Genomic DNA, 19,878 nt, shown 5'->3' with positions numbered 1-19,878 from the left:
ACAGCTACAGCCAGAACATGTTCCATGCTTAAAATCTGCAAAGCCATTGAGCATAACTGATACCACTCAGTACGTCAGCCTAAGTCTTTCAATGTTGGAGCAAATCACCACAATTCAATTTATATCAGTGTATTAGCTGATCCAAGAGGAAAAATAAAGCCACATTGCCAGCTTATAAAATAACACACTTTTCTTCAGTGCTATCTTTTCTCCATGGAGTCTGCTTTTGCTCTCCCTATCACCTTCACCTGCATTTCTTTCCTTCCTTTCACTCTTGCATTTTTTCTTACCACAAAGCTAAAGAAGTTACCAAAATTTTAGAATTAATTTGTTTCTGATGCATTTCATTAGCCATATAACACAGTGCAAATGCAACAGATCATTCTGCCTTAAGGTAACAAGTAGACCAAATCTGTTGTATCATGATACACACCTTCCCTTGCCTCTGCCCTTTTCCCCCCTTAAAACTCCACCACCTTCTGTGGCAATAGCCCAGCTTGGCTTGTTCATCACGAGCAATTTCTGCCTGCCACAAATGAGGAAACTGGATATCTTGCATAATAAGAAAATAATATAAAGCTTTAACGAGATAACTGATAATTATTTCCATCTTATAACAGAAAATCTTTAAATTAAATATATTTATTAAAGGACAACAGTTTCCTGTTTATGGAAGGCATACTACGGTCCTGTGTTCCTGGCTAAGCTTATGCTTGTTTCCTCAAAGAAGAGCTTGCAGTCCAAAAATTCTGACTCAGGATTTGAACAACTGTAATCCCAGATCTACCAGCAACAGCAGGAACCACACAAAGAATGCCCTCATTATTACACCAGAAGTGCAGTCTTTGGAGAGAAAAGACATTTGTAGAATTCTGACAAGATTTAATACAATGCCATACTCACTTCCTTAAGAATTGACAAAAGCCACTAGAAATCACAGCTCTTAAGGCTATGCTATACTGAGTGATTTAATAACATTACCTACTCGAATTGCACCTAAGCACTTTTACTTCTCATCAGGCAAAGAAATGAACTGTGATCACAGCTCTGCCTTCCACAGACCATATCACAACCACCAGATTAGACAGCAACCACAGTTTCAAAACTGCTCTCCTCTACTAGCATCTTGTAGCTGATAAACTAAAATAGATAGTCATAATTCACTTAAACAGTACACTCATCTGTTTTTTGAAGCTTTATTTACAAAATGCCTTCCAAAATATCAGCATCCAATGCATGTACTAGATTAAATCTCAAAAAAATTTCTCAGAAAAATCCTCAACCCACCCCCTTAATTTTGGGCAACAGAATTCTACCTTAAACAGAAGAAAGGCCTTTCCTATTCAGTCACACTGACAAGGTACTGAATATGGTATAGTTTATACCTGCACACTAATTCAGCTGTTCATACTTAAGAACAACAAAAACGTCACCACAAAGACCACTGCACAAATTCAGGCTTCACTCAGATCACAGAAGCCATGAGGCCTGAAAACATCTGGGAAACCTTTTGGGTAATTCTGCTGAAAATATGGAGAAGCTGATACATTCTACACCTGGTACCAAAACTGAATTAACTAAGAGCAGCACAAATATCTGATGGCAGGTATTTGTAAACAAGTGAGAATCAATGCTGACAGAAGCAATGCAATGCAAGGAATCAATATCATACAAGACCCTCAGTATTCCTAAACTTTACTCAGAAAACACAAAACGTTTTAGATGTTTAGAGAACTAGCAATGCTGTGTAGACAAAGCTTAGAGAAGGAAATCAGCAGAAGATTTAACAGGGCTATTTCCATAAGGAAGTCACTTAGCAGAAACACTTTCAAACACTTGTACTCTTCTTCAAGTTGGTTTGTTATGTTTTGGTTTTTTGTAAACAAGAAGGATTCTGATGCTTTCAAGAAAAATCATGGATTGGTAGACAGTGACATTTTGTCAGCATATCCAGAACTGTAAATGGGAAAATGGAAATGGAATGAACCACAGTCTGTGATGGAAAAAACAGGCATAATTAGGACACTTGATACCTGAGCCTTGATACGTAGTCTTTTTCATTCTACAAATACTACTTACCATGAAAGCCAAGTTTAAAAACAATAAACTAACAGAACACAACTTTAACCAACATTCTTTGATATGCTGAAAAATCTTACATATGGAAACTCACTTTTTTTTCCTCCTGTTACCTACTTGAGCAAGAGCAGATTTAGATCATCTTTGCTTGAGATCAAGAGGCCATTGGGCAAAAATCAAAATATACAAGCATGAGCTTGAAAACAGGCATTTTAAAAACTGATGAACAATTAGAAGGAAAGGAGTTAGATGAAAAATATTTTGTAATTCAAATGATTGTGGTCAGTTGCTGTTATCCCTATTAGTAAATACTTTAAACGCAACTTCAGTTGCACAAAAGCTACTTTTTTAATCAAAGCAGGACAGTTTGAAAACTTTTAAAAGCAGTCAGTTTAACAGAAGGACAAAACCCAGAAAACTTGAAGATGACTCTTTACAGTCATACAGGAAATACACAGGAACACATCAAAACATACCTTTACATTTTCATGTATTGACTGAAGTTGTGCAGCTAAAGCTACAAATGTTTGATAGATTTTCTGCATAGCCATAGACAAATCTGTAAGATGCATATAAAATATTGGTAAGTAACAATGTCTTAGTGTTTATACCAAAGTAAGAAGATAACCTAAAACCCATACAGCACACAAAACACAAAAACAATTGCATGACATTCAAGATTTGAGCCAGCAAGCAGATGCCACAAATCATCCAAGGACTACGTTTGACAAGGCTTCAAACTTTATTTTGAAAGGTACCGTTTTCTCAGATTTATTTTTATATACATGGTAAAGAGCTTCTTATGATTCTATTATTTAGCAAAGCCAAAGAGTAAGATTTAAAGTAATTTCACCAGTGAGGTAAAAAATGTTCCTATGTAATTACCTAATTACACAGGAACATTTTTTTACCTCACTGGCTTTTACCTAGATACAGTTAAATCAGATTTGCCTGTATTTGTATATATTTTCCACTTTTTCTACCTTAAAATATAGTTAAGTGTTCAGTTGGTTTTGTCAGAGATAACAACAGAATGCAAGCTTTATTTACATTTTAAAGACATAAATAATAACATCACAGGATCTCTTAATCTGTCTCTATCCACAAGCATATCATAATCAGAGGAACACAACAGGGAGCTTCTTGCCTTATATTTTGCATATCCTATTTCCCACACAGATATAAAAGCATTTTTAAGGCATTGACCCAACACGAAGGCAAAACCTTCGTACCAAAGGGAAAACCTCAAACGTTTTGGCAGAATGAGGCATCCGCTCACAAGAAATGCTGTTGTCACAGAAGCACTGAAACAATGTACCAAAGTGGAGGACAGAAAAGTGCTGAAGTGGTTCTTTCATTGTGAAAAGATCAGCTTCTTTATTTCCTCTGAATGATGCACATAGCCTGAATGCAAATATATATAGATATATATACACTGAAATGCATATAGTAGCTATCAAGTTCTTGAAGATGCATAGGTCTAGCAATGACTCCCAAACTGAAAATGTTTGCCCCTCCATAGGGGAATTTCTCCCTTGAAAAACAGAAAAGCTGTAGAATCAATCTCATGCCAGCCCACAGGGTTGTGGAGGAAATAGTATCTAGGAAGACTGGTTGCAAGTTTCCAATTAGTCTGGAAGTAGTTTATTGATACTGACTACTAGATATTTCAAAATTTTCACGACATTCAGAGTCATGGAAACCTGCATGGTAAAGGAAGTTTTTTCTGTATGGTAAAGGAAGTTTTTTCTGCATGGTAAAGGCTATATATGCAATAGTGTTGACTAGATCACCAGATATTGCTGACACTAGCATAACAGATTGAACCTTGCCTACATAAGCAAGGAACCTTTTGATTAAGGCAGAAACTGCTGAAAATCTTAGGAAAATCTGTGAAGGCATCTCTCTTATACTCTTGACAGGCAAGAAGGTCACACAAAGACAGAGGACCCTCAGGATTCAGTAGATCTTTCACTATGGAAGCTAGGTCTAGACAGTCCTCTTGCTTTTTGAGATATAAAGTCCAGAAGTGTGTGTACCATCCTGTGATGGCAAGACGTTCAAGTACCATTTAGCACAAAAAGCACTTTAAATCACTGCTCATTGCAGGACCCATACCTAAAATGGCCCAAAAGATAAAACTGTCTATGACTGCACAAATGGCAACCAACCAGAAGACTACTGTCCAGAGGTCAGCATTCTTTGACAGGAGAGATTTTCTCAAGATTGAACAATATGGCAGCAAAAAAAATTTTCTCAGTTGGTCAGAGATGAAGCCAATACCAACAGGCTCCAAACTAAGGGGAAGGTCTCATTTTGATCTGGTGCTGACAGAGCAAGCACCCATATTTGTCTGACCAGAAGGCCCAGTGCAAGACAGAAGGTGCCAGACATCAGCTAGATGCTGAAGGGAAGGAGATGCAGATGTAAAAACAAACGAGGCTTAAAAATCATGACTCAGGAAATGGATCCATGTTAAATTTAAATAGCTCAAGAACCCTTATGAATGGAACCTTTAATTCCAGATCTTTCCATTGAACAACTACAGACTTTATCTGAACACTAATTTGTTCAGTACGTTAAATGAGAAAACCCAACAATAACAAAAGAGGAGAAATATTAATTAGTAAGTTTTCATTATAAGTTTTCTAAATTCTTCATGTACAAAAGATTAGAACTGAAACATTTACCTTGTGGAGTTATGTGTGAATTATTTGCTTGAGTAGCAAGATGATTCTCTAGCTCTTCAATTTGTTGCCTGTATTGCTGCAGCTGTACTTCAAACTGTTCGACCAAGATTCTGAAGTAGCTAGATGAGTAATACAATGAAATGGCATGATTAAATATTACTAACTTCTCTAATTTTTTTTACCTGATCTCTATTAGCTGCCAATTTTCATTCAATTAATTGCATAGTTAGGTTGTATAACATTCTCGATGTCACTCTACAACTGGAACAAGAGTGAACACTATTTTTCATGTCAAAGACATAAAAATAATTTAAGTGAAGAAATAAAACACCGATTCTATGAAGCACACCATATAAATGTTACAAGAAGCAGGGGGAAAAAATTGTATTATGAAGTTCATAGAATCTTTAAACAGTTGGGTTGGACTGGATGACCTTGAAACGTCCCTTCCAAATCCCCTGCCATAAGCAGGGACATCCTGACCTTGAATGTTTACAGGGATGGGGCATCTAACATGTCACTAGGCAACTTTTTCCACTTTTAACATGCTCATCAAAAAAGTCTCTTGCTTATATCTAGTTTGAATCTGCCCTCTTCAGTTTAAAATCATCACCCCATCATAATAGGCCCTACTATGAAAACTCTGTCCCTGCCTTTTGTACAAGCCCCTGTTAAGTACTGAAAGGCTGCAATAAGGCTCCTCAATTTTCCTTTTCCCCAAGTTGTATTATTGAGTATTTTTTATGAATAACAGTAACTTACTCTGCTGGGGCTGTATTTTCATGCTGAAGACCAGGAGGCGTTTTCTGTGTTCGCAATGCTATTTCTGCATTCTTTAGCTCCTAGATAAACAGTGAAAATTAATAAAATATAAGGTTCTGTATGAAGTGTTCAAAAATGAAAATGTTAGGACTCTTCATTCATATAAAGTATTTTCTTCAAGTATTTAACACTGTGAAAGAATTTGATGAGAATTTCTCCAAAGAACTATCAGAAAGTTGGAGAACTGAAAATACCAACAGAAGTTTGGAGATGGAACAAAGGATAGCACTTACTGAAAGTGCTCAGAAGTTGAGAAAATACTGCACTAAACTGTCAGAGAAAATTTTTCTATTGTACTTCAGAAATATAATGATTGAGGGGTAAAGGGAAAAAAGCAACGATCAAGTACAAGGAAGTAACATACAAAAAAAATAGGAAAAAAAAAAAAGATTCTGACTTTTTAAAAAATACTTGAGAAGCTTCTGCATCAAAACTTGAGCTCAAACTGTCTGCACAGTTCAGACACAGACTAGCAGACAGAGATGTGACTCAAGTTCCCTAAATGAATGCTAGTGCTAATCAAGAAATTTTGGTCCCTGAAACATTATGGGGTAATTTAGTATTTTTTTCCTCCAAAGCCATCAGAAGAACACATCTTTGTATTTTTGCTGCTCCAGAGTCCATCATGTTGTTACAAATTTGTCTTCACTAGCAGCTGAATATAGTACTGAAAATGAAGTGGACACGCATGCCCTTCTATTGCCATTGCTATGTAGGAATGCTTTTCTGAATAGAAGTAATTTTACTGCTGTTGTACTTATCTGAAAATACTGACATCACAGACTGCAGTTTCTCCCAGTAACTTCGAGGAGATCAGAAGTGATTCAATTTTATTCTGTTTACAATTGTCTGGTATATGTGTTAACTTGACTGATGAAGAAAGCTAGCTATCCTATATGAAATAATCAACATACAAACTCTACATAACAAAGATTATATTCAATTATACCTGTGCAGTTTCCACTTTCAGTTTGTCAATATTAAGAATGTTTCTTTGTAATCCACTGGCAACTACAGAGAGAAGCTGTTTCAAAGCTTTAATGTCTTCTTGTACTTTAAGCATTGCTTTAGAGGACATTCTACTAATTTCTTCCTGAACTTGTTTTTGTTCTTTCACAAATTTCCTGAGGAAGGTAAAAAAATGGGGGTGGGGAGGAAAGAAACATAATATAATGAACCTGAAACACTGAAGTGTTTACCTCTTGGTCACATTGTTTAAATAGCTATTAAATTTATTTTTCCAAAAATAAGTACTGAACAGTACAATTACTGCATGGCATAGTACTATCTTAACTCCTAGCATGCTAATACAGTAAATATCCAAACCAAAACAAAAACAATCCCCCTCCCCAAAACTCCTCAACTTTAAGTATCAAGTGTTTAAAAATGTTATGCTGACTCCTGACAAACTAAGATATATAGAACAGTTTATCTATACAGTAATATATAAGCATCTACGTACAAGCAATTACCACTTTAAACTCACAAATACAATGCATGCAGCCCAGTCTACAAACCATTTTCTTCCAAGGGAAGACTTTTATAATTCTCTGTTCCACAAAAGATCCATGATGCATATGCAATACAGACAAGGTTCAATACTCATTAGGCATGTGCAACAGGCTTAATAGTCTGAGAGAGATGGGTAAGAGCATATTGTTGGGCAGACCCGTTTGCATAAATGCATGAAAAAGTGAGTGAAAAAACCCCCATACTAAGACTTCTGCTACTAGACCTATCCATCCATTCTGTTCCCAAAGCCGACCTGCTGAGAGGCCTTGAGCTAATAACTTATCCTTCATGCAGCCTGCAAGAACATGTTCTTGTCACAGAGCATCAACAGTATACAATACTTTAGCTAAACAACTATCATAAATAAAAAACACTACTCACTGTAGATTTTCTACATCTTGACATATTACTGGAGGTAGATTTTCATCCTTCAATGCTTTGCTATCTCTGCGAGAGACAATGAATGTTTAGGTGGTCCTTCAATACTGCCAAACATATTTGCATGACCAGTAAATATCACTAAAACATTCAAGTGAGTGATTAAACAGTTTTGCACCCATTACATGAATGTTGCAACCACGAGTGATTTGGATTAATGGACACAGATCCTATGCCAGGGTTCAAGCCTGTGGTGTAAGCACTGTACAAGTTTGCAGAAACCACTTTTCAGACCAGATGATCAGTCTATAGCAGATGCCAGATAAGCTGTAGGTATTGCATTTGAAGGAATAATTGCAGTGCTTAAAATCATGACTCAACATTACTAAATTACCTATATTGCAATTACCTATATTTTTCAATATCAAATCAGCAGAAAAGCTAAGATACTTGTTCAGCTGTTTTCTATTAAAACATGGAATGCAAAGAAAATCTGACACTTACTCTGGTCTTGTTCCTGTTTTGTCACCTAGAAAATAAAAACTGTAGGTCATAAATAAAGCTTTGAAGAACAAACAAAACACTCTTAATGAGATTTTAAGGAAGAACTAATGACCACAATCTGCTTGATTTCTCATGGTAAGTGGAACAGACCAGTCTAGCCATAACAGAAAGTGGGTTTTAATTTACAACCCCTTCAGAGATAACTATCTTTTCAGGAACAATGGTTCAACAGTTGAGGTGCTAACTTCTTGGAATAACAACCTCTTGTGTCATTACACAAGTCACTACAAATGCATGAACAACTGCAGTTGCATAAGAAATCTGTTTCTGCTTAGGCAACCTCAACTCACTTCGACCTGTACATTCAAGTGTTTAAATTCAGCAATGGCAGTCTCCTCTCAGATACAAAGGCAATGAACATTCGCCCACTGAGCTTCATCAAAGAATTCTGCTATTGCATTACGTCCAGAAATGAATGAGATTTTACAGAACTGAAAATGTTCCTCCTTACCTGCCACCTATACACTCTAAATTACACATCTGTGGATCAAGATGCCAAATGCCTCAGTGACAGAACAGAGCTGAAAACAGCATAATGCATAACACAGGGCACAACTATTTCTAGCATAGCTGTGGAAGTAATTCCATTCCATCCCACAGCAGTCTGCTAGGAAGAGAACTCACTCAGCCCAAGAAACAGGCTTCACTTTCTTTAGCTGAATCCAATTCACATCCTGTCAGTGCCACAAAGGCAGAAAGCAGCTGCACAGCTAATGCTAGTACCACAGACATCTGAAGCTGCACAAGTCAGTGCTCTTGCCAGCAGAAGCTACTACTTTTAGAAGCAACATCTACTTAAACTGTTGGCAGACTGTCACCCAGTACTTCAGACAGACTGCACTCACAACGATTCCCTATGCCTTCCCTGCTAACAGGAGGAAAAAAATCTACACAAAATTAGGGGGAAAAAAGCATGAGGGACAAACACTAGAATTTAGGACTTCTTTGTCTGCTGACAATCTAAAAAATAGGCAGAAAGTGATGCACACTTTGCTTTTGCGCTCCAGCCAGGTTTTTTTTTTGTTGAAGTTGTTGCTGTACATCACAACAGTACTTAAAAGATACAAATTTGACATCAGACTTTGCTACTTTCTAGGCGAGTGCTTCAGATTTTACATTTTTTAACATTCTCTTAGCAATACAAGAAGAAAATATGTATTAGAACAGGTTTTTATTCCCTGCAGCCGTATTTTAAAGCAATACTAAATGGTCAGAAGCAAAAACTTTCATAACCAGTTCCAGAGGAGAGAACACAGACTAGTCGCTATCTGTCCTGGGATTCCTAGGGCACTTTCTTTCATAGCCATATCACCTCCTTTTTCTTCATGAGGAAAAGGGAAATAAAACTCAAAACCATGGAACCACCACTCTCAAACCTTAATGCAGTTCCTCACATAGCAGTAAAAACAACTGAACTGACAAAATTAAGCAGCAGCACACAGGTAGGGCTATTTATCAGGGCTGCTTAAGCCGGCACTCGCCATTAACAGAAACACTTCTGAATTAAAACCTCAACAACAAGTCTCCTATGACATTTCCCACTGCTTAGCTAAGGAACCTCTGCTCATCCTGACAGCAACAGTCCAACTCACCCAATTCCACTATACAACATACAGGAGAATTCAGGTTACTCATTTAAGTTTCCACCATAAGAGGTGAACAAAACAACACTACTACCAAAGTCGATTTTGATTCTGTGGTTCTCTGGTGATTATTTTATGATACTTGTATGTAATGAAAGTGATATCCTAATACTATAGTAATGGAAATTCCCAAAGTGTCAGAGCCTTTTCATTACCCCAAGTTTCAGTAATAAATTTAAAAAAAAATTAAAAATCAACATCATGCAGAGGCAGGACACTCCAGTTTTGACAGTCAATATGTCCTCTCTTTCACAAGTAAGAACTCTCCACAAATTATGCTATTTTCTAAAACCAGTTTCATAGAGCTTAATATATTTACTTCTCTTTTATCTACTGGCATACCAAATTCAAAATTTCAGTCCTGAAAGAAATCAAGTGATTAAATTACCAGACTCCCCAGTAAAAGCAAGGCAAATTAACAAGCATTCATATGTCAATGCTCAATATTCTCTTACTTAAATACTTTAAAGCTACCACAAAAGTAAAGTTTTTATAACTGGTTTTAACACTCAGACAGAACATATCATATGGAACGACACAGCCACAGCACCAGAAACAGCTTTGAAGAGTAACATCCAAAATTAGGACACTTAAGTAATGCAGGCGTTCAAAAGGAAAAAAGTTTAAGATCTGTTACAGCTGGGTAACAGCAGTCTCAAACCAATGCTCTTGGTAACTTGCAACACACATGACTTAAACATAGCTCTGCTGCCCCCTCTAGTGACAACCTGACATAGTGCAGAAACCTGCAATGGCATCTCAGCAAGCAGCCGTGAGTCTTCACTCCCAAAAAGCTCAAGGATTCATATCCTGGTTCTCAAGCTTATACTTATTTTTTAATTAAGTAATTAGCATTACATTGCATTTGCAAACACAATCTTGTTCTTCCGTACAAGCACAATATCTAAGAATGAAATCAACTGAAATGCCTTTCAAAGAGGTAAGAAGTTAAAGTTGTCAAGTTCACTTCCACACTCCTAACACAATAAAATAGTCTTTGCTGCAGTGTTCTGATAATTCTCTCGATTTAAAATAAAAAACTTACTCTTTTTGTCTGAAGAACTACTAAAATCAATGCCACCAAGACCTTCACTGGCAGTAGTTGAAGGAGTTGCAGTTGTCCCCAGTGACAAACCCAAAGCATTCTGCCCAAGTCCTACAAGAAATCCAAACAGCATTTCCGCATTTTGCAGTTATCAAGACTACAACACAGCATAAACTCTTCCTCTAGAGCTGAAAAAGGAAGCTGTGAAATGACAACACTAGCAGTGAAATATTTTGTTCAGACTAAAACTCACCAAAAATAAGCTTTCTATTTCTCCACAGACAGTTATGTATCATTGCCCTCTCTCCATATATGGTCAACTTCCTTGAGCCAATTATGGGAATGAAAGATTTTATTATATTTTGATTTTTTAAAAAGTGTTAAATAAAAATGAATTTTAGAATAAGAGCCAATTATTTCAGTTTCATTTTTATTGTCCACAGATAGCAACACTGCTCTTAATTGTAACACTGTTAAAAACTCCACTTCCAAAATGTTCTTACTTTGTATAAATGAAATCTTACATTATAATCCCACATTAAATGCAATTGTTTTAAGACAGGAGGAAAAAACTAAAGTAACTTTCACCTGTTGCTGCTGTGCTTGTATTCTGGAAGAGTGAACCTCCTAAGCCTGCTAAGGCTCCCCCTAAGGAAAGGCCTGTGGAAGCAGTTGTAGTCGGAGCAGTTGTGCCACCCAAATTTAATGTGAAGCCAGTAGTTCCTGCAGAGAAAGGAAACCAGCTTCATGCAGACACTGCCTTCAAATACATCCATAGACAATCAGAAATAACTGAAAGGTCTGAACAGCATCTTTATCATAATTGGATAATAAGTGCTTTTATTTCCTGCAGTTTTCACACATAGCCATAGCCTTTTTGAATTATATGTCATTTTGCTTCACAACCTCAACTCTAATTAGTCCATATTTACCTGCAACCATACAAAAATTTTGGCAGTCCCCCAGAACACTACACTAGATTCTAGAACCTAACACAGAATTTATTTTACAGCATAATTGAACTAGTAAGTGATACTGATTTTTATATTAAACATGCTGAAATTTTAACGTTTTATGTTTAACATTAAAATATTTACACAAGATACATGATACAATAATATTTCCATGGTGATTTCAGCTGCCTTCTGGAATTAAGCATCCCAACTTTTAGTAATAAAGGGAAGAACTGAGTAGAGAAACACCACACGCATAAAACAACAGTAAACAGAGGGCACAGTGCTGAGCTCAAATGCAGACCTCGAAAGTTCAGAAGTGTCTCAATTACCATCGTGCATGGTGCAGTTCAGCTGAGTTAAATATGATGGCAGGTATATGACAATATACGAAGTAATTTAAAACGTTTAAAAAGATTATTTCCATTGCTAGTTAACCATTTCAGGCCATCTGCAATAGGTAAACATTTTCCAAACTTTGCAGCTGCACAAGTAGGAAGTTTTCAATCTTCAGTGAGGTTAACAAGAAAAAATTGTACGTGACAAATCGGCTCTTGCTACACTTCTAATGACATGGATTATATGTTGTCAATATCACTGGCTTCTCTAACCATAATTCTAGTGTGTTAGGGTACCCAAATTTAGAACTTGAGAAGTCCAACGAACCCTTTTATTCATGTACCACAAGATTATGCAAATAGTAGAAAAACAGATCTAGAACTGTTATACAATCAAGTTTTATTGTTAACAAGCAAAAAATAGCCCCAAACCCCCAGACATTTTCCTACCTGTTGCAGGAGTTGATGTAAGAGTAGATGATAATGACAAGCCACCCGCTGAGGTAGAAGTAACAGGTAAAGCAAACGGCGTGGCTGAACCTGCAGGTTTGTTGAAACCTAAACTAAAGCCTGTGGTAGCTGCTGATGTGGTGGCAGGTGTGCCTAGAAGAAATGCAAAACCAATTATCACTCTTGGAACATTCTGTTTGAGAATGAAAGTTTAATTCCTCACCTCTTCTGCATCTCATTTAACCATCATGAGTGACATAGCACAAAAGATCACTTGTATCAAGTAAAATATTCCCAACAGACCTTTCAAATGAATTTCAGTGGTTTAAATCAATTGCATTTTTGCTCCAGAATTCCTAGGGATCCAGTGGACTTTGATTCTGGACCGACAGTTGTATCTACTACCAATCTTAAAACTGTATTAAAAAATCCCAACTTCCACCAAAATCATCTAGTAGATGTCACAAACATTGGTAAATGGAGCTATAAACAATGCTGCTCAAAATACAGACTACAAACTCTCAATTAGATGCGCACACCAAAATGAATGCACATATCCTTTCAATATGTAAGCAAGAAAAATATGTTTAGATGTTACTCCCTCAAAGTCTGCTTTTAAACATTTTTTAAGTAAAACAAATAATTTCTATTTCCTGCTGTTTTCATGATAAGAACACATTTCACATTCTAGAATCCCCATTCCAAAGTAAAGGAGTGTGCACATACATACACAAAGCACAACAGCAAACACACACTGTATCTTCTCAGTAACTGCTGTTTTGGAAGACAATTTCATCCAGCTAGTGAAAAGAACTAATGGACATCTGCATAGTATTGACTTTCACGTATGGTTATGTGTCACACAGTCTCTTCTGCTCCTCCCTTCTGCCCCTTTGATTTGCTTCTTTATTCAATACTATTTTTCCTATTATTTGTCCATAGTACGGCTTCCTAAGTTCTTTGACTGCAATTCTTTGCAGTCAAGAAGTCCTAAGTTCTTTGACTGTACCTTGTAGCACTTCCACCCCTAACACTTGTGATACTCAAACTCGGTTACTCCTCAGACTTCAGCTGCTGTTTAAAAGGAAAAAAATCAAAACCAAGCCAACAACAACCCACATACTCCTGTATTTCTAACGGCAACTGCAAAACAGTCACAACAGATTGATCAGAAAAAGATATTCTCTAAGTCTGTTCCCAGTTCAATCTTCTTTATTCTTCTAAAAGAGATAATTACATACCAGACATGTTCACTAGATCAAGAAATTCTGTATGAATAATTCTTTGATAACATATCACCCCTCCCCCTGCTGAAGGATGAAACTCATTAGGGGAACATAAATACGAAGTTCAACTTTTGACTGTCACTGTTGTACAAGAATCAAATAATCCTTTAACAAGTAACAGTGCCTAGAACTTCAGGGCTCCATTCTGATTTACAGCCTTAACATTTGAGCTGCAAAGCAAACAGCAATTAGTAATGGGGAAAAAGCTCACATCTGATCACTAGCTCTATAAATTACAAGAAAGATCTAGCTCTTGAGGTCTTTTGTCTGTGTAACACTAAAATCCAAATTAGGTCCTTACCTAATGTCAGTCCTGTAGCAATAGTTGTTGCTGTTCCTGCTTTAAGAATGAGAATAAATAAACAGGGTAAGAACAATAATAGAAAGCCACAGAGAAGCTGTGACAGTAAAAAACATGAAACAAAATCCTGAAATAATGCAACATTATGAGACAACTATTATACAAGTTTCTCTTTTCTGTAGTGTATTGAAAAATAAAACATTAACACAGAAAACAGCATTGGTAAACACCAGAGCAGAAAGGAAGCACAACTAACTTCAAAAAGCAAAACTTATCTTCAGAAGAAGCTGCTAACAGTGAAGCTAATGTTAACATAGCAGTATATTATCTGAAATTTCAAATGAAGTAAGGTAAAAAGATGAAAACTAGTAATTCTATAATGTATTATTTTCAGTCACATGGTAGTACAAAACATCAGCATGGAATCCAACAGATTTACAGCATAATGAAGAGGATTATAGAGTCTAAAGTCCTTGTAAAATCCTCTGACTTGGTTTAGAGTTTCTGCCTCATTGGCAATTTAGAGACTATTCTGGACACAGTGTTAGGCCATCTCATATTTTAAAAAAACATCTGATTAGATTATCAAAAGAATCACTGAAATAAAACCACCCCAGTGCAGCCAACGACAGTAACACAAGCTTTCAGTCTATTGCTGATTTTATTTTTAGTAGCTTGGTCCTTAGAACTTTCCCCATCTACTCATATAAGCATACAAGAAGAAATAGACCATTTTATCTAGTAATATTGCAGAAAAGTAAAAATTATTTTTATGTCTGCTTGATGGCTGAAAAAACCAAAACACTCTACCAGAAAAGTTTTATTCTTTTGTACTCCATTACTCCTATAAGAAACTGAGTTCATAGGCTGAATTAGAGACCTAAGAAAATGTTCAATTCCTTCAGGTGTATTGCATCAAATATCCCCAATCAATAAACTGAGAAATGCTCACTACTCTAGAATTACAAATATTGCACTAAAAATGCGAACAACCTCACAATTTTAAAATACTTTTAAAATCTAAATATATCTCAACCTTAAGTCAAGTTTGAGCACCCTGGATGAAGAGTTAAGATTTCTAAAATACATCAGGATTCAAACTACAGAGCAATTTACACATACTAGGAAGCTTTCTGGTAATTGCAGTTGTGTTTCTGCTGCACTGGTACTGCTTAATTCTCAATGAATGATCTTCTAAACTACTCAATGAAGCAGTATTATAAAATTCTGTAAGTAATATTTGAGCTACAGAACAACTGTAGAAGAGTAAGTATTTTTGTATGACCCAGTTTTATTGAGTACATATAAATTATATCTTCACTGCTGAATTCAAAACCTGCAGTACAAGAATTATTTTCTACCTGTACTGGTGCTTCCTAGTGTAAAGCCAGTGGTTGATTTTGATCCAAAAAGTCCACTCCCAAAGCCCAATGATGGAGCTGATGTAGTTGCTGTAGCAGTGGAAGAGCCGAGAGTTCCAAAATTAAGTCCTCCTGTTGAGCTATTACAAAATAAGACTATTAGCAGTAATTCTATTTCAAAATGAAAACACTCCGCCCCCCCTTATTTCAATTTCTTTCCAATACCATCATTCAATTTCCCACAAACATCATTTATCACAAAAAACCCAGCTGGGCAGCACAGAGTCCAAGCTCACTGGCACTGAACAGAAAGAGGGAGCTCATTTCCCCCTTTGCTCTCACAGTTCCGTAACTCCCGTTGCTTCCCTGACACTAACTCCAGCATTTGTACAGCCACTGCTGAGCTGACAAATCTTATTAACCACTTGGAAGTTTACACTTTTCTCCATTAGATCATCTCATTCATTCTGCCTAATTGTTCTCACCATTCTACTGAAATGAGAGAACACTAGAGAAGCATAAAGATTATAACAAATCTGATGAAGATCTTTTCAAAGCAGGTTACAAGTCCAGTTATCGCTGACCAGAAACCTCAGCTAGTGTTGCTTTCTTTCATTCTTAAGTGATAAGCAGAGACACAAAACCATTCACATCAATATTACAGCTTCACCCTATCTCACTATCAAAACACACTGAAGCATTAATTAATTTTCTAACCAAAATGCTATCCCTTTGCACAGGTTCCAACCGCATGCCTACTCTATTTTTTTGACTGTCAGAAAGTTTACCTTGTCTAACTGTCAGAAAGTTACAGAAAAACAACTTCCAGATGTACTTTTACAGATGAAGGGGAAGAGAAAGACGAGAGGATCAGATCGGTCATCACTGGGAAAATGAAGGTTTTAATATTTCTTTCATGTAACTACACATTTTAGAGATTTCATGTCAAATAGAGAGAAGCTTTACAATTAACCATGATTTTATTGTATTCTCCTGTATTCTGTGCTATCTCCAGCCAATGAAATTGCAGACACTAGCACCCAGATGAGTTTATGGTTTTAAAAATTTTGTTCTTAACTGATGAAAGATCAGATGAATAATTTATCAAATGAATAATTTGTAGTAAGTTCCTGGTCCTGGTTGTGAACCTCTTTATAAACAAGGTTCAGTTTTCACAAACACATTTCACTTAAGTAAATGTGTTTTTAAAAAAAAAGCGACGCTGAAACAAAATTAAATTGAGACTTCAAGAAGAGTTTAATCCTTCAGATGTTCAGTATTCTCTCATTGCTCCCTTATCTCCTCTCTCTTTTTGTATAAGGCCAGCTCCTAAATTAACAAGTCAGACACAAAAAGAAATCCTTACAAAAAAGGTAAAATTAGCTCTTGAATGAGAACTTTTCAAACTATCAATAAAACTGATCATAGCAAGCCCAGTTGGTTACAAGTTCAGAACTAGGTGCGAGTTATTTTTTAGGCAGTAATTCGGGAAGCAGAGTGGCCAAGAAGTTTAGAAGTACAGACTCACTAACTGTCCCACAGCATCCAGTGCCTTTCAGCTGTCTTTACTCCCAAAATTTCTACATACCAAACTGCAGCATCATGACCTAACTACTTATAAATTTAAACATACAACATGGCGCTTCCCTCACTAGTCAAGAGCTTATGCGTCTCATCTTTTTTCCAGCAGACGATTCTTCTGTGAAAATGTTTTGGGTTACAGCACTCCCATAGAAGAAAGCTAAGGTACGAACTGTGATATTCAGCACTACAGGAGGACAAAAAACCACCAAATCAACACAAATAAAATGAAGCAGACTTTTTTCAAGGTAGAAAGAATCCAAAATGTAGGAACCAAGTAATAGCAACATTCTCACCAGCAGGAGAAAGCATGGGCCAGAAGGACACGGATGGAAGGAAGAGGAGCTCAGGTCTGAACTCGAATTCTAGAATGAAGCACTGCACCTGGCTAAAGCATGTGATAAGAGAACACCAACTAAAAAAAGAGTCCAAGTATCTGAAAGGCTCCTGGTGCAAAGCGGGAATTAGACAGGTTGGTATGTCACAGAGTCTTTCAGCCACCAGAATATAATCTGTAGTCACCTAACATTTAAGCTTGGACCAGACAATCATCTTAGACCCAGCTAAGAAGAACAGTTTCTTACAGTCTTAAACATGTTCTCAAGCAAATTATCTCACAGGGATGCTCAAGAAGCAGTAAGAAGGCCCCTTCCTCTATGATATTCCTTGACCAACAGCCATGAAGACTGGTCCTGCTTATAAAAATAAATAAATAAAAAAAATACAGAGTACCATAATGCTATTACTTAGCACCTATTAATTTTAAGAGATAAAAAAGCCAGATAAGAACACAAAAACTCCAACCAAACAAAAATGTTTTAAGTTCAACAGGCAGTTTTCAAAAGTGCAGCTCAACAAAAGTTTCCCTCATTTCAGTACATTTATGGTTTTGAATTAACAAATTCTTGAATTAACAAGAATGGTTTTGAATTAACAAATACTTTAACTTGCTCGTTTGAACGACAGAAAACCTACATTAAGAAGGCATGAAGCAAAAGAGCAAAAACTTTATTAAGTCTACCTAAGTTTTACCTTAGAAGTTAAAAAAAACCTAAGCAAACAAACAAAAAAACCCACCCAAAAGACCAAAAAGCCCCCCAAAACCTCCAAACAATCTCCCCCCGCCAAAACCAAGCAGAAATAACACAAGAAAGTCATCAATCTGTCACAACCACAACATTTACACATTATTACAACGAACTCAGAAATCTTATTCCCTCTCCTATGGGCTCCCAAAGAAGCAATACCGCCATTTAATCCAAGAATTAAATGGATGTCCATCAGATCCAGACGTTCTGCTCTCTCCATCTCACAATGCTGTTTCCTGACGTTTCTAAATTTCCAAATGTATCACCTTAAGCGAAGGTCCCCTGAATAGCCGCCCCTATCCATTTAGTTTAGCCTACAGAGTTCAATTCTGATCGCGTTTGGGAGTCTCTGACACAAAGTCCCACAACAGCCTTGATCTTCAACAGAGATACAAGAGCAAGCAGGTCAGAATAAACAGGCTCCACTAGACCAGTTGTGTGCAAAGAGACAGAAAACGGGGGAAAAAAGACACCAACAAGAAAGACTTAGCAGTTATTCTGATAAACCTAAACCATAACGCTTGGAGTACAGAGCCTGCTGTACATCACACGAACAAAGTTGTCCTTTTACTCCAAGATACTATACACCAAACACAAGGCTATTTTTATTAGAAAGGATTAGATCGAATTTAACTTCTAAACCATATACAGAACACCACTGGCATCAATCAACGCGCTCCACGCCGCGGACACAAACGCGGGCTGACTTTTGCGAAACCTGGATACACATCTGATTCACATGCGGTCAGAGCGCAGGGTGAACCGTAAAGGGAGGCATCCAAAGCCAAACCAAAGCACGCTAAGAAAAGCGACTCCCTTAATTAATTGCTGCTGAACAGATCGCTCCCTGCGTCTCTGCTAAAGGCGCAGGCTAGGAAGAAGACGAGGCAAGGGAGGCCGGGGTAGACATGGTGCGGTCATTTCGCCCGCGCACCGAGGGCCCTGCGGCCGGGACTGCCGGAGCCCCGGGCCCCTTCGGGAGCGGGCGAGGCGCCGAGACCCGAGCCCGGGGCAGTGACTCGCTCACTCCCACACGCACGGGCCGCCCCAGCTCTCCGCACCACGGGGGCCCTGGCTCAGGCTGGGCCCGGGCCCGGGCCCGCGCGGCAGCCTAAGGCCGCGGGGGGTGCCGGCATGGCCGAACCGACAGGAGTGGGGGCGCCGCGTTACCTCGGCGTGGCGGTTCCGAAGGAAAAGCCCCCGACTGCTCCTCCTCCTCCTGCCCCGGCGGTCGCGGTGGAGCCCAGGGTGCCCGCGCCGAAGGAGAAGCCCGCAGACATGGCGGCGACGAGAGCGGCGGGAACAGCCGGAGAGTGGGGCTGGGAGCCGGCGGCGAGGGCCGGGTGGGTGGGCGAGCGGGACGGTGTAGAGGTCGCGGCCCCTCAGCCCCGCATGGCGCCCGCCACCACCTGCGAAGCGAGCGGCGGCACCGAGCGCGCGGACGGACGCCGGCCACGCTCCCCTCCGCGCGCCGGCCGCGGTGCACCACGGGACGGCCCGGCCGCCCTTAAAGCGACAGCGACGCGCGGGAGCTGGGCCGGGAGAGGCCTCCGCGATGGTCGCGTCCAAGCTGTGCGCCAGCAGGGCGACTAGAGCACGGCACGGACTGAAATATGAGAGTGCCATCGCAACGTCAGGAAACGTTGCTAGAGGGACCGAGCACTTACCAGGTTGCCCAAGTAGCTGGTGGCGGGGTGTCTATCGTTAATGATTTTTAAAAGCTGCCTGGACATGATGTTGGGCAACTGGCTCCAAGTGGCCCCGCTTAAGCACGTGGAGGCTACTAG

At 38.4% G+C, this 19,878-nt stretch overlaps 1 protein-coding gene across 2 annotated transcripts in view; it reads right to left on the bottom strand.

Annotated features, from left to right (window-relative positions):
- The window catches only part of NUP58 (nucleoporin 58), a 36,062-nt gene extending 16,505 nt beyond the window's left edge, over positions 1-19,557 (bottom strand). Inside the window, exons 1-12 of one of the 2 annotated variants that reach the window (XM_014879690.2) lie at positions 19,262-19,557; positions 15,423-15,562; positions 14,062-14,100; positions 12,475-12,627; positions 11,322-11,456; positions 10,734-10,844; positions 7,986-8,010; positions 7,485-7,550; positions 6,541-6,715; positions 5,532-5,611; positions 4,770-4,888; positions 2,556-2,638 (exon numbers count right to left, since the gene is read on the bottom strand). In XM_014879690.2, coding sequence (XP_014735176.1) covers positions 2,556-2,638; positions 4,770-4,888; positions 5,532-5,611; positions 6,541-6,715; positions 7,485-7,550; positions 7,986-8,010; positions 10,734-10,844; positions 11,322-11,456; positions 12,475-12,627; positions 14,062-14,100; positions 15,423-15,562; positions 19,262-19,371 — 1,236 coding nt within the window. In that variant the 5' untranslated portion in view covers positions 19,372-19,557. The remainder of the gene's footprint in view (positions 1-2,555; positions 2,639-4,769; positions 4,889-5,531; positions 5,612-6,540; positions 6,716-7,484; positions 7,551-7,985; positions 8,011-10,733; positions 10,845-11,321; positions 11,457-12,474; positions 12,628-14,061; positions 14,101-15,422; positions 15,563-19,261) is intronic. The other variant, XM_014879691.2, reaches the window with a different exon arrangement.
- Between the last annotated feature and the right edge of the window lie 321 nt (positions 19,558-19,878).

The sequence above is a fragment of the Sturnus vulgaris genome, chromosome 2 (genome assembly GCF_052056855.1).
Source record: "Sturnus vulgaris isolate bStuVul1 chromosome 2, bStuVul1.hap1, whole genome shotgun sequence".
Lineage (NCBI taxonomy): Eukaryota > Metazoa > Chordata > Aves > Passeriformes > Sturnidae > Sturnus > Sturnus vulgaris.
The sequence above is the reverse complement of the archived record's forward strand: the minus strand, read 5'-3'. Positions and strand labels throughout refer to the sequence as shown.